Source organism: Triturus cristatus, chromosome 2_2 (assembly GCF_964204655.1).
Source record: "Triturus cristatus chromosome 2_2, aTriCri1.1, whole genome shotgun sequence".
Lineage (NCBI taxonomy): Eukaryota > Metazoa > Chordata > Amphibia > Caudata > Salamandridae > Triturus > Triturus cristatus.
In genome coordinates, this window is record NC_140582.1 from 81904259 (window position 1) to 81919012 (window position 14754).

At 43.6% G+C, this 14754-nt stretch overlaps 1 protein-coding gene across 1 annotated transcript in view; it reads left to right on the forward strand.

Moving 5' to 3' along the window:
- ARL9 (ARF like GTPase 9) overlaps nt 1–10322 on the forward strand; it is a 327970-nt gene extending 317648 nt beyond the window's left edge. Inside the window, exon 4 of the mRNA XM_085641077.1 lies at nt 9909–10322. Within this exon, the coding sequence (XP_085497203.1) occupies nt 9909–10157 (249 nt within the window). The 3' untranslated portion in view covers nt 10158–10322. The remainder of the gene's footprint in view (nt 1–9908) is intronic.
- The last annotated feature ends 4432 nt before the right edge of the window (nt 10323–14754 follow it).

The following is a 14754-nucleotide window of genomic DNA, read 5'->3' on the forward strand; positions in this document are numbered from 1 at the left end:
ATATATATAGCAATCTGCATTGAAGAATGAGTGGATATATAAATCTAAATATCTGGACGGACGATTTAGTAGCAGTGTGATTGACTGTTTACTTGACTAATTTATAGTGTCTCACTAAATATATTGGATAGTGACTAAACTGTGTGAATATCTGTATCACTTTGTCAGTTGTTGTGTAAACTGCTGCACCAATTGGTTACTAGCTACGTGAAAGTCTATATTAGTTATTGATTCGTTAATTGAGTATTTGTATGGGAGAGTGAATTTGTGTGTGGTTCGGTGGGGATGTGTGACTGCCCAAAGATGTGTGAATATTTGATTCAGTAGGTATATGAGGTGAAGACTACATGTTATAACAGTTTTTTGGGTGAGTGAATATCTTTATGGGTGTGGTGATGCGCAAATATATCTCTCAATGGTACATGTCCAAAAAGCTACAAAAATAAAAAGCAGTGTATGTGACAGTTGTTGTATATAAATAAGTATACATAAGACTCAGTGATTGTATGAGTGACTGTATGGATAACTGTATACTTGTAATAGTGATTTTATAACACACTAAGTATGAGTTACTGAATAAATGAAGTGGTGTTTGTATAAGTGTGTAGCTGAGTAAATGTAAGTATGATCCATTGTTTGCATAAGTGAATAGGATGTGTGCTGGTGTGTAATGTCGATATAGGTGTATAAGTATATTTGATACTGTTCTATTGATCATTGACAGCATGTATGACTGAATCTATAGGTAAGTGATTAGATGTGTGTAAATCTAGGAATCACTGAGTGGGTGTTTAGAAACTTGTACTGGTGTGTAAATGGATTCAAATATGGTACTCTGTATTTTACAGTGAGTGATGAAAGGTTATATTAGTGTATGATGAGGTATATCTGATTGTCACGTGGATGATGTCATCAGTGATGTCACTTGAGATGTCATCAGTGATGTCACTGACCATGTCATTAATGATGTAATATGTGACATCATCAGCAGTGGATTGCGGGTGCGCGAGTTATAGTTAATAGAACTAACTGTAACGGAGGAATTTCTATGGTTTTGTACGAGTGAAATGTCCACCTAACTATCACACCCCTGAAACCTATGTTTTTTTCAGTGAATATATATATATATATATATATATTACCTACTGGCGGTCGCCAGTAGGTAGTTATAGTTAGGACCCTGTTTCCATAGGAAAACCGCAACATTCTATTTGGAATAACTTTGGCGCCGGTCGACGAAACCTCGCGAAATTTTCAAAATAGGTGGGGCGCTACGCTCCGCTCCTACCCTGAAAGTCTCGGGGGGATTCGTCAAGCGGTGGCTGAGAAAAAAGGGGGGTCCCAAAACGCGTTTTTCCCATGCATTTTCCATAGGACCTTTAGTATGTGAATCTAGAAGATTCTATGCTACAAAACTATTGTTACAGGTAAGTAACTAGTTTTGTTATTCGTCGACCAGAAGCTTGCAACAATTGTCCAAAATAATGGACTGCCTCCTGACAATACAGAATTTTCTCTCTCGCTGTACTTTGTGTACTCTCTGGGCAAGAGTGACCAGAAGAACTATAGTATCTCTTCTATACTGCCGCTCTATAGGACTGCAAATTAGGATGTCATCGACATATTGCAACAGCATGGTGTCACACTGGAAATTTGACCAGTCATTATTTACCATTCTGTTAAAAACACTAGGGGTCTCGCCATACCCTTGGGGCAAACAGGATGACAAATACTGAGTCCCATGATAGGAGAAGGCTGTGAAATAATGGCTGTCTGGATGGAGAGGGATGCTAAAGAAGGCATTCTTAAGATCGGTAATCGAAAAATACTACACATCCTGAGGAATATTTGTCAGAATGATAGAAGGGTCTGGAACAGTTAGAAATTCTGGTACCACTGCATCGTTCAGTGGGCACAGGTCTTGAACCATGCGCCAAGTGTTACCCTTCGACTTCTTGACCGGGTAAATTTTGGGATGTTACAAGAAGGCACTCCAGGCTAAATTACTCCTTGTTCTAGCAACATAATAAGGACGATACACTCATCTGCTTCTTTAGACAAGGGATACTGCCTCACTCTGGGTAAGATGGCACCTTCCTTTAATGTAATTCGGAATGGTGTAGCAGTATGACTAAGTCCTACATCAGTCCATAACATGTCTGGTATTTGGGACAAATCTGCTTCCCTAACTGAATCAAGAAAGTGTGGGCGTCCTCCCTTCTGATATAGTCCTCAATGGTATGTCAATTTGGAAAACTACAACTGTTTTCCTGTGATCATCAGCAAACAGTTGGTCAACCAATTTTCTCTGGCTCAGTGAAGATAACACATGCCCATAAAACATGAGTATGATCACTGGCTATCAGAGCGCCATAGGGTGGTGTCCCCTCTAAAGCCTCTATTTTCAATATTAATTCAGGTTTAGGCATCCAAAAGTCTTCTTCTTGTAGCCAAAAAGGAATTCTTTAGGTAACTGAACCTCTTTTCTCAGTAACTCAGGTGTCTCTGCTATACTTACATACACTGCTGTAGTCAATGCCTATCAGCAGGTTGTGCTCTGTTGATCTCCGGTAGAGGAATATACTGTGAATGCCATGATCCTGTCAGGTGAAACTCCAGGGGTGGAACAAATCTTGGTACCATCAGATTCAAAATGAATAGTCCTATTTAATTTGGCTTTCAGATCTAGACCTAATAAATTAGCTGGGCAGATGGAGAAAAATTTACACAGCCATCAATTTACCTCCCTCCTACTTCCATCTCCACTGGTTTAGTAAAAGGAACCCTTATCACTTCCCCAGAGAATTCTTGTGTGTCCATTGATCTGTTAGGAATCATAAGGTCTCCTGTTCTAAACAGGATCTGGTTGCTCCTGTATCTATGAGGAATGCATACCTTTTGTCATTAATAGCTACTGTCACGGTGGCTTCCCCATCTGGCTTATGCGTGATTGACAATACTGGGCACATACAAATATTCTATGGGCACCTTCATTGTGTATATCCTCCCACAGAATTCATCTGAGAAGGATTCCCTTCTCTCAGCCACACCTCCATGTCCACTTTGAAGTGGCACCACCATTGGGGTAATTGATAGTTTTGCTGAAGTGGAACCTAGTGAGCTTGAGGCATTACTGGTGGCTGCATATCTTGTGGTGACGCTTGAGGCACGTATATGGTTTGCAGATTTGGTTATGGCGGTACTGCTGTGTTTCCTGGCTGACTGTAAAGTCCTACCATTCTATTTTGCTCATCCCATCTTTTAGTTCTGCAGTCTCTACTATAATGTCCATACCTCTGACAATGACATTGCTAATCAACCTTTCAAGCTCTTCCTTTTCCTCCTTGTCCCCCTCTACTACTTCCCGGCATCCTTACATTATCCTACTGTTGTGGGTAGGATTGGGTGGTCCGTGGGACTGATCCCAGAGACATTGCAGTCATCTGAGTGGTGGCTGCCACTAAGCACCTTCCACTGCTCCCTTCTTTGCAAACTTCTGCTGCACTAAGTTTCTCTATCACGTCCTGTTTCTTCCTTTCTCTTTCCTGCTTTGTCTTGCACAAATGGATTATGTGTGTTTGAATTTCTGTCCAAGGCTTGGCTTTTAATGCCACTATATTATCTAAGTTATTCCGTTCATCAGAGGGTAATCCTTTTTTCACTACAATATAAAGCAGTATGGCATTTTCTCCTGTTATCTCCCAATCCTGATCTACCTCCTAGGTCCATTTTTACGTTGAGCTTAGCCGCGCGTATGCACTGCTTTGCAAGGCTGCTGCTGCTACTCTGTGGCATAGACCACGGTCACCTCATTCCATTTGATCTTTCCTGTGCCTATTAAAACTGCTTTCTTTTCATTTATTAAAGGCTGCTCATTGTCCCACCTTTGAGTGTGTTTTGCGTTTGGTGGTGACTGCCCCTGTCACATGTCCCCTTACTCTTGGCTTTACTTCTCATGTGTTTACCGCACTCTTTTCATCGAACGGTCCTGTGCCGTTTTTTGTTCTTTCATCCTATTAAGGAACAGAGCGGGATCCTCATTTGGGTGCATTGGCTGAGCCATGAGAGATCCAATGTCTCGCCTATCCGGATACAGACCCATTATATCTAGTCTCAGCTTTTTGAAAAACAGTATCTGTTTCATCTCCTAAAAGAGAACTAAGCTAAGGGGATACCTGCAGTTTGTTTTTCAAAAACTCGAATCCACTTTCCTGTAAGCAGCAGCAGCAACAATTTTCTAAGATTTTCCTTGTGGCCAAAGAACATAATGAGGTGCCCAGGTCCCTTGTGTATTAGGGGCATCTGATGTAAAGAAGTGGTAGAATTCTGGGGATTGTGCTGCCTACAGTATTTCTGCCATACTCGCAAACGTTCATGAATGTAGGGATAATCCCAGTCTGGATCTCCCTCACCATAAAGAATGCAATCCTGATGCACCATATCGCGTGAATCAAAGGACCCTTCTTGTGGCTGTGGACTCATTATAAAGCTAATCCCTCAGTCCAATCTACTTAATTATCTACTTATGGCACAACATTGTACAATCTGTTCTCTCCTTCAGCAACTATTTCACTAGGGGTGAGCTCTGTGCGGTGCTAAATTGATTGAACACTAATTTTTTGCACTGATCTATCATGTAGTATCAATCCTCCCAAAGCCTCATGAGATCCCATCCTAGTGTCTGGCTGGCCATGGGTTTACTGAAGCTGCAACCGCGCAAGCTGTCACTCGAGTTTTCCTAACTCTAGAAAGCATATCCTGCTCTTCTTTTCTAATATTAATACTATTAGGCAATCCCCTTGCACTTTTTGTATGATCCAAATTGATAAGGGGGTCTTTCTTGAATATCAACATCATAAGTCGGGTTTCTAGCCTTTGGGGGTTGAAGCATTTCACCCATACTATCCACACGCGTATGTATAGATTCTATATTTGTTATTCTCCCAAAACCTTCCTGAATTTGTCCTGAAAAGTCATTCTAATATGCCTCTCTCCTCGATTCACTTGCGTCTCTCCATCTCTCACTTCATGATAGCCATTCTTTAACACCTTCTACCAAGGTGGTAAACTGTCTTTAGTCCTTCTAAGGTCCTAATCTCTTTCTTGAGTTACTGGCTATCGTGCCATCCCTACAGCCCTATCCACATAATCATTCCATCTTGCATCTTTTCGCTGTGGTGTAGACACTCACTCTCTACCTACCCTTCCTGTGGTGCTGCTTTTCTGCAACACATGCAGTGTTGCTGATGAAACATGTGACTGGTCCTCACTATCACCTGGACTTTTCTCTTCGCTTTTATCCTTCTTGGGAGAGGCTGGATCTAAATGCTGTGTAAACTGTGCTTCTAGTTGTCCTGAAAACAGAGATTCACCTACACTTGTTTGTAGCCTAGGTGTACGCGCAATTTTTGGCTTTGGCATTTGTGGGGGAAATTAGGGACTACTGTAGGAGGCTGGCTTAGTATATGGTGCACACTTACTTGAGTCAAGCACCTTGCACTAATCCTGACAACCCTTATGGTGATTTTAGTGGTCTTAGTGTAGTTATAAATATATGTCTATTTACTACACAACACTCACTAACACATTGGTATATCTTCTACCCGGAGATATCAACACAAATACACAAGAATACTTCAATTGCAAGAGGTAAGTAAGCACAATACACAGTGGTCTTCAGGAGGAGACCAAACCATATACTAAGAAAGTGGAATACAAACGGCGACCGAAGTCGGACTTGACCAGGAGACTCGGAAGAGCTAGTGACACGAGGAACCACCCAAGGTAAGTACCCAGGAACCCCACGAAGGCTGTGTGCAGAGTGGAAACACAGCCGCGTACTCAGTAGAAGTCAACAGGAAAGTCGCAGTTGAAGTTTTGAAGAAGGACCCTTCCCAGTGGTCCCTGAAGAAACTCCGTTTAAGATAAAAGGTTGGAGAGTCACCCCATCCGTGGATACCCCAGAAATCAGGATAACTACAACAGGGAAGCCGGGTGCATAGGTGCGAAGTGGCGTCGGAAACCGCCATGGATGGACCACAGTGGAGGCCTTCAGTACTGGTGCGAAGACTGTGCAAGAGTCCAGTGAAATCCAAGGGTGGATTCTTGAAGAGAAGAACCTGCAAGCAGAGGGGACAGAGTCTATGCTGCTTGGAGGTGACCAGGATACACGGTACAACAAATTCCACCGATGTTGGAAGATGCAGTAGGGATGAAGGTGACCTTTGACGCTGCAGCTGTGAGGACCAGGCGACGCTGAGAAAGACAAGGAGCTGTGCACAAGCTGTCCCTTGTTGGAAGTCGAGAACCAGGGGTCGGTTTCCGCCGGGAGCACCAACAAGCCTTGGCCGCTACAACAGGTGTGAAAGGGAAGAAGAAGCAACGTTGGGACCAGCAAGGTCCAAGGGACTCTCCAAGTGCAGGAGAATCAGAGCAGGTCCTGAGCAAACAGGGGAGCCTACTGTAGCAAGAGAAGACCCTCAAGAAGACCCACAGGCCAAAGGCACAGGAGTTGCCAGAGGACCTCGAGCACCATACCAAAGATGAAGCCCACGGTGCAGAGAATGTGGTGAGGATGCTGATCTTGGCAGGAAGAGATGCTGGAGCTTCTTGTAGCCCAAAGATCTCTGGAGTTACAGAGCCAACAAGCCTTGGCAAGGGCAAGTCAACGAGCTGCACAGGTGTGCGGTCCCAGCGGTTCTGACGAGGGATACTGGCCTCAAACTTGCTGAGAGGACAGGTCAGGCCTCAAGAGAGTTGCAGAACAACCACCTGTGTTGCTGAGCCTTTCGAAGTCCGTGGTCCATCGGGAGCAGCAGACCAGTCAGCTTTGTTACGGTACCTGCAGATGCAGGGAAATGACTCCTTAACTCCAAGGGAGATTTCTTTGGGTGTCCTTGATTCCCACAGGTCTGTTGGACATCGTGTAAGATGCAAAAAGAACAATTGAATGCAGAACAATGTCATATATTCACCCCAGTACAGAGATCTGGGCCTAAATCCATCGGTTTTTTGCTCCCCATGCACTTCCAGTTTGAACCCAGCCATATGCAAATCAGTCTTCCCCCTGCGCCCAGTGGGAACAGTCCAGCCCGAACTGCCAGGCCAGGTCCTCCCTGGACTGGAAGCAAGCATCCTAGGACCGGTTTCGGGATTTCACCCCTCATCAGCCAGGATAGCTTGACTGCAGTGTCATGGAGAGCACGGGACCCACGTCTGCGCATGCCCGACCCACTCGGACAACAAATGCAAAAGACCAGTTGATGGACAGAATGCAGAACAATGTCATACATTCACCCCAGTACAGAGAACTGGGACTAAATCCATCGTTTTTGCTCTCCATGCCATCCCAGTTTGAACCCAGCCATATGCAAATCAGTCTTGACCCTGCGCCCAATGGCCAGGTCTAAACTGGGGTGGCATGGTGAGCAAAAGAATGATGGGTTTAACCCAGATATCTTGACTGGGGGTGAATGTTTTGATTTATTCCTCATTCCGTCCATCAATTGTGTCTCTTTTGCTTTCTCGCCCTAAGTGCGCCGGGTATACCTAGACATGGGTCCCGGGCCCGCTGTGCCACTGGATTCAAGCTATTCTGGCTTATGAGGGGTGAAAGCCTGAAACCGGCCCTACGATGCTTGTTTACGGTCCAGGGAGGACCTGGCCTGGCAGTTAGGGCTGGACTGTTTCCATGAGGCACAGGGTCAAGACTGATTTACATATGGACAGGTCTAAACCGTGGTGGCTTTGCGAGCAGAAGAATGATGGATTTAACTCAGATTGCTTGACTGGGGGTGAATGTTTTGATTTGTTCTGCAGTCCGTCCATCAATTGTCTATCTTTTGCTTTCTTGCCCTATGTGAGCCGGGTATGGCCAGATGTGGGTCCCGGGCTCACTGTGCCAGTGGATTCAAGCTATCCTGGCTGATAAGGGGTGAAACCCCGTAACCGGTCCTAGGATGCTTGTTTCCGGTCCAGGGACGACCTGGCTTGGCAGTTCAGGCTAGAATGTTCCCATCAGGGACAGTGTCAAGACTGTTTGCATATGGCTGGGTCTGAACTGGGGTGGCAAAGTGAGCAGAAAGACGAGGATGGATTTAACCCAGATGTTTCATAATTCAGTAAATATTTTCCTGTATATTTCGCAGGTGTCTGTGATACTGAGCAGGAATCCCGTAGCTCACAGAATCTTTTTCAAGCAGCAGTGACTGCTGTAGAAGCACAGAATCAAAGAGAAAGGAAGGTACTCTACCTATATGTTTCAAAATGTACAGTGTATCATCTCGTTGGTATACTAACACTTAAACTAGACCTACAAGGGAGCAGTTTCAAAGAACTTTCAACACATAATCAAAGAAAGATTCATTAGTGTTTTATTATTCACTTTAGTCAATTTCAAAGAAATAAATTCAATACATAGAATTATTGGTAATTTGTGAGAATAACATAAAATGACAAAACACAAATATGAATAGGTCCCAGTCACAATCAAACGCACACAAGCTCACAAACTTATACCGGTATCATATCACACCATAAAAACAGACATCATACATCTACACATAAAAATGCAACTAACCAACTATAGGTCCAAAAAGCCACAGCAATCAATATATAGACAAAGGCATATGAACATTCAATACTGTGCTAAAAAGTACATGTTCGAATTTAAGGAACTATGGTTTTGGTGGACCCCATGGAAGCGCCGACGCGCGTTTCGGGGAACGCACCGAAATGTTGGTGCCACCTTCCTCAGGGCGAACAAGGAAATAGCTTTAGAGTTTTTGCTGGGACCTGTGAAAACTCTAGGCGTGGCAGATGAGTCAAAATGAAGACACAGGCGGAACCGCTCTGGCCTCAAAAGAACGGGGGTCAACGCGTTTACTTAGGTACAATCTGCTGTTAAGGAGGTTGAGGACTCGAAGTCAGTGCCAGACCTTTCAACCGTGGGATTTCAGCGGCGTGATAATTAGATTTAGATCTCAGGTGAAACTGGGAGAGCAGGGATTTATATATCGATAGAGAAAGATTGCAAAGGCAAAATCGGGTTATCTACGGAGGTTCTCGGCGTGGCAATGATGTGTAGATGTGTGATGTCTGTTTTTATGGTGTGATATGATACCGGTATAAGTTTGTGAGCTTGTGTGCGTTTGATTGTGACTGGGACCTATTCATATTTGTGTTTTGTCATTTTATGTTATTCTCACAAATTACCAATAATTCTATGTATTGAATGTATTTCTTTGAAATTGACTAAAGTGAAAAATAAAACACTAATGAATCTTTCTTTGATTATGTGTTGAAAGTTCTTTGAAACTGCTCCCTTGTAGGTCTAGTTTAAGTGTTAGTATACCAACGAGATGATACACAGTACATTTTGAAACATATAGGTAGAGTACCTTCCTTTCTCTTTGATTCTCATTTCCCCCTGAGTCTCTACCTACATCCTTCCTGCAGGGGTTCCCCTTGTTATATTGGTTGCTGGAGAAGCACGTCCTTGATGTCCGATTGTGTTGCTTTCATCTAGGATCTTTCTTGTTAAATTACTGCCCTGTTTCGACCTTGGTAATTATTTTGACTTTTGATTGCACCATATATACATGGAGAACGGTTACGTTTGTCAACAATTATTGGACCTGGGGCGCTGTGCATATTGCTTTTGTGGAATCGTTTGGCCATGGTTGTGTCTGACTTTTTGGCACGCTAATATTCGGTAGTCCCTTTAAGAATATTGTATTTGAACATACTTGCAGTCCTAGATCATTTTAGTGCATGCAAGAATAAATCAATTTAGGTGTATATTTACACTGTGGAGCTAAATATCAGGCGTTTTACAAACTCTGTGGTACATTGAGGGGTATTTACTTTATATGAACTATGCACATTTATGTGTTTCTTCCTTTTTTTAGGATCTTGAAGATGCCTTTTCCATCACACAGATTCACGATGCGCTTTCACTGGCTGCAATTGAAGGGGATAGAAAGCTGTTTCTGATTAGCACTCATGTTGCACTGGAAGGTGCTGAATTATCCTCAGGTCTGCAAGATGCCAAGGAACTGATTTCAGAGATTTGTTTGGACGCCTATGATTTAGAAGAAATGGAACCAGTAACCAATTCGGCTAATGAATTAGAAGGACCTGTGAACGAAGCCGAATAGTATTAAAAAAAAATGTATGGGTGTTACTAAGATCAATATGGGTTTTATTTTTGTAAGCTTAGAACCAAATTACAAGCCTTTTCAAAAAGTGTATCTCTAGCGTTTCAATTATAGGTTACGTGTATAAAGATGGTGTTTATTTATTAAACTGTACTTACAATTTTACTTTAAAACTATTTTTGCATAGATTTGTAGTTAGGAGATGGGTGCGTGAAGTGTGTGTTTGAAACCATAATCTTTGAAATTGGAAGAGTGGCACTTCTCAGCTGTAGTTCCATGTATTCATTTCTTAATGTTATTACCTTCAGCTGCTGGTCAATCTAGCGTTTTGGGAAAGAAGTGTTAAAGTATGACTCGGGGCCTCGTGTGCTACAGCATGCACTCTCATGCTATGCTGTAGGATTGTGACGCACCTCAGTTTGGTATTTTTTACATTTTATGAAGAAATTGATATCTTTCAATTGCATTTTTTTCTACCTTTTTTGTTGAGGTTTTTGCATCTATGGAGATGCTCCACTTGCAACTGTGCTACAAGCACCCATAACTTACACCAAATATGTTTTTGCTCAATCCCATTGCTTGTACAGCCTACTGTGTATTCGGGGTCAAAACCTTAGTGCGGCTGACCCTTCAGAAAAATTATGGTTCAGATGAAGGACTGGCAAGCATTTTCTGAGCAAAGTAAGAGTAATGTCTCTGCATACTACAGAGACGAAGGCAGGTCTACATTGTTCAATAAGTTCTCTGTTTTAGTGCTACTCAGCTGTGGTATGTCCGTATGATTTCTAACTAAGGCAGTAGCCATGATGCCTAGGAGCTCTTGTTATCAGAATCAATTTTACAACCTTGACATGTGTAGTTCTTATCCCCTCCATGTAGGCCTTCCTATTGTTCCTACATTTACTGGGTATTGACAGATGCAAACCCCAATACAAGGAGATTAATTACAGCACATAGGAGCTGCAACAAACAGAGGCAATAAACAGTTTTTTATGTGGTTGATTTGATAAATTCTGGAACACTGTTAGCGAAAGCTCACTTACAATGTTTGCACATGACTGTGCTAAAAGGCTGGTATTCATGCATGGGTCCTGTTCCTGAATGAGTCCAACTCGTGTGTAACTGTCAGGTGATAGGTGACATGATTATAGAGCTGAAGCTCATACTCTGTCAGTTTTATAGAAAATTGCTGCTTAGCCGTGGTAACTTTACCTGTTTATTTGGGTACTGGTTGATGTTATTTTCAAACTTGTGTTTTCTCAGAGGGTGTCTTATTGGTGAACCAGATCTTCAGGCTCCAGTAAGAATATTGGTACATTGATGTATATCATCCAGATCAACCCTCATGGGGTTTATGATGGAGATGAATTGCAATACTGCTTTGTTTTTAATGCCTTTTTACTCGAAGTGCTCGGAGGTCCTTCCACAGAAACTATTAAATTACATGTGAATTCATGGCGGTCCTACTCTGGACCAAATGTATGTACTTGGGGGTAAGTAATTTGTTCTTATATATAAGAAGATTGTAACTACATTATTTTTCACCTTCTTTCACAGCAATAAAGTAAATATTTGTAACTCCATCCAAATTTAATTTTATCCGGACTGATTTTGAGACAAATAAAAGCACTTTACTTTGTGGGAAAGATTATTATATTGGAACCTCGTCTTTAGGTCAAATACTGTTGAGCTGTCGAGTAGAAAAGTAGCACTGTCTTAGAATGTTATGATCTGAGGAACTCCTCAGCTGAATAGTAACTGTGAATATTATCAGCTGCCTAGGTCATCAGAAGAGATGTAGCCTTCAGGCTGTCTTTACATTATGTGGCAACTAAGACAAAACACATTTTATATATTCATACATATGTATAAAAAGGTCAAACCGCTATCAGGCTGTGCAAAGAAAACAACCAAATAGTGTGTAATTACAGAATCCTATTCAAGTTTTCACTTTTCACTGCATGTGCCAGCTATGCCACACTTTGTGTGCACCCAGAGGTGCGCGGAAGAGCGTTTTCACACTTTGAAGTAACCAGAGCATGGGAAGTTAAAGACAGCGCCTCTGCCTGAGTGAGGGACTTAAATGAAGCGTGGCGAACGCTATGTAAATCTTGGTTCTGGGGGCCGGTTGAGCCCCTCATCTGACTTGGAGGAGGCGTACGAGAGGGACATACTTCCACCTCCTGTACTTGAGCTTCTGCGAAAGGAGCAGTTTAAACTAGAGCTCTGCATGGGATGGTAGGGTTCGAGTCACCCACATGGGAAGGCATTTTTCTCTTCCACAGGATCCTCATCACTAGTCATAAGCATTGACTAATCCCACCCACGTGCTGAGACCCTGGAGTACATATTAAATAATCTATATATATGTGTGTGTATATAGATGTGTGTATATGTATGGATATGTGTGTGTGTGTATGGATATATTCGTTCAAATTTGTCCACAGACGAAGCAGCACACAAGGGCTGGCAAACCCCTCCAGCAGGAGAGAATTCTTTATTAGGCAGGCTGCTTCACAATCCTCATATTTCATGAGTACTGGCCCAACGCGTTTCGGAGCCTCAATGCTCCTTGATCACGGGCAAAATCGGCTGGCAGACGCAACCAATCAACAGTCTCTATGCGTCATATATAGCCCTGCATGGGCCGCTGCATTGCCTTCTGGGACTTGTGGTTGGATGCCAAAATATTACACTGTTTGGTCGACGTCAAAAGTGGTGTTCGAACATGCTGGCCACTCGACGTTGAGGTGCACATTGCCCCCAAGAATTCAGTCGACGTCCAAGCTACATAGTCACTCAACGTCAAAATCTACATTGCTGTCTAAGTGGTAGTCGGCTGCAAGATCACCATTCACCAGCTGAAATGCCCAACTTGCCATCGAAGGATGTTACACAGTCAAAAACACGGAGTTCATAGACGTCAAGGGCACACCAGTCGACATCGAAACAACTAGAAACGTCTGTTGAAGTTGAAAGTACAATCTGCATCTCAAGTACCATCAACTTCTAGTACTTTCGTCATCAGAGGTGCAGCTATTAACTTCTGAATCAACGAAACCAGGGTCTTGTTCACCAGCTCCTCCCGAGACACAGACCAATGTTCACGTTGTCTGGAAGGCCTGCGCAAGTGGAGAGATCCTGAACCTCTTGGTCCGTACTACTCCCAAGCGCACTCCCCATTCTGGGCTTCCTCGCGTATTTATTTGCAAAGTTTTATATAGCGCTTGCTAGACCCATAGGTATCAGAGCGCTTTACATGAGGATCAGCAAGTTAAAGATTACATAATTACTTCAGTTACAGATTCCAAGTATAGACATAAGAGAAAGATAGAGGGAAGGAAACATAACGGGGAGGCAAGGAAAACAAGGTCAGATGTCTGGCTGGGTAGGTGACGGCCGAGGGGGTGAACCAGGGCCAAACTCCTCTATAGCTGCATAGGACAGCTCTACCGGGCATCGGCCAAGGTTGTTCGGACTCAGCGGTGAGAACAGTCGAAAAACATGCTATTACACGATAACATAAGTTATTTTTGCGTTACGTAGCAAAGACAAAACATCTTATGTGGAATGGGGGGTAGAGGGGGAAAGATAAACAGGGGAAAAAGGAATGCAGATAGCGTCACACAGACCAGAGGGCGGAGGGGACTTCAGGGGAAACAAGCAGTCAAAGTGAAAGATAGACAAGACCGTGAAGCACCATTAAGAACAATGTCTGGCTGGGTAGGTGACGGCCGAGGGGGTGAACCCTAGCCAGACTCCTCTATAGCTGCATAGGACAGCTCCACCGGGCATCGGCCAAGGTTGTTCGGACTCCGCGGTGAGACCAGACAGTAGAAAAACAATGAGATTACACGATAACATAGGTTATTTTCGAGTCGCATAGCAAAGACAAACGTCTTATGTGGAATGGAGGGTAAAGGGAGAAAGGTAAATGGGAAAAGGAATGCAGATAGCGTCAGGCAGACCAGAGGGGGGAAGGGACTTCAGGGGAAACAAGCAGTCAAAGTGAAAGATAGACAAGACCGTGAAGCACCGTTAAAAACAATGTCCGATGTCTGGTTGGGTAGGTGACGGCCGAGGGGGTGAACCATGGCCAGACTCCTCTATAGCTGCTAGGACAGCTCCACCGGGTAACGGCCAATGGTACTCGGGTTCAGCGTTAATTACAAACCGATTCGGTTTTTCACCCATGGGGCATCATCATAGTTCAATCGAAGGCATCGGTCCCGGTGTAATTGGAAACACCCTCTGCTTCGTCCTCCCGCTAGCCTAAGTCTGTAGATTGTGGGACAACCCATCATTCTTGCCTTCAGGCCTCTAGACTCTAGATCTAGGATCAAGGTCAGTACGTGGGAGAGCCCCACCGCGTCTCCTGGCTGGAAGCTCCCGAGCCAGAAGTAGTCAGTGTTTCCAGGTCAGGCCACCGAGCTATTGAGCCCTCAGGAGTTCCACACTCGGGCACCACACCATTTATGCTGCTTTTATCAGTGGCATGTATTTGGTGTTCTGCTAATGACTGGAGCCTAGACCAGGCAAGATGCACACCTCTCCACCGGTCGTCCCTCTTCACTTTCCGCTCTTCCAAATATCACCG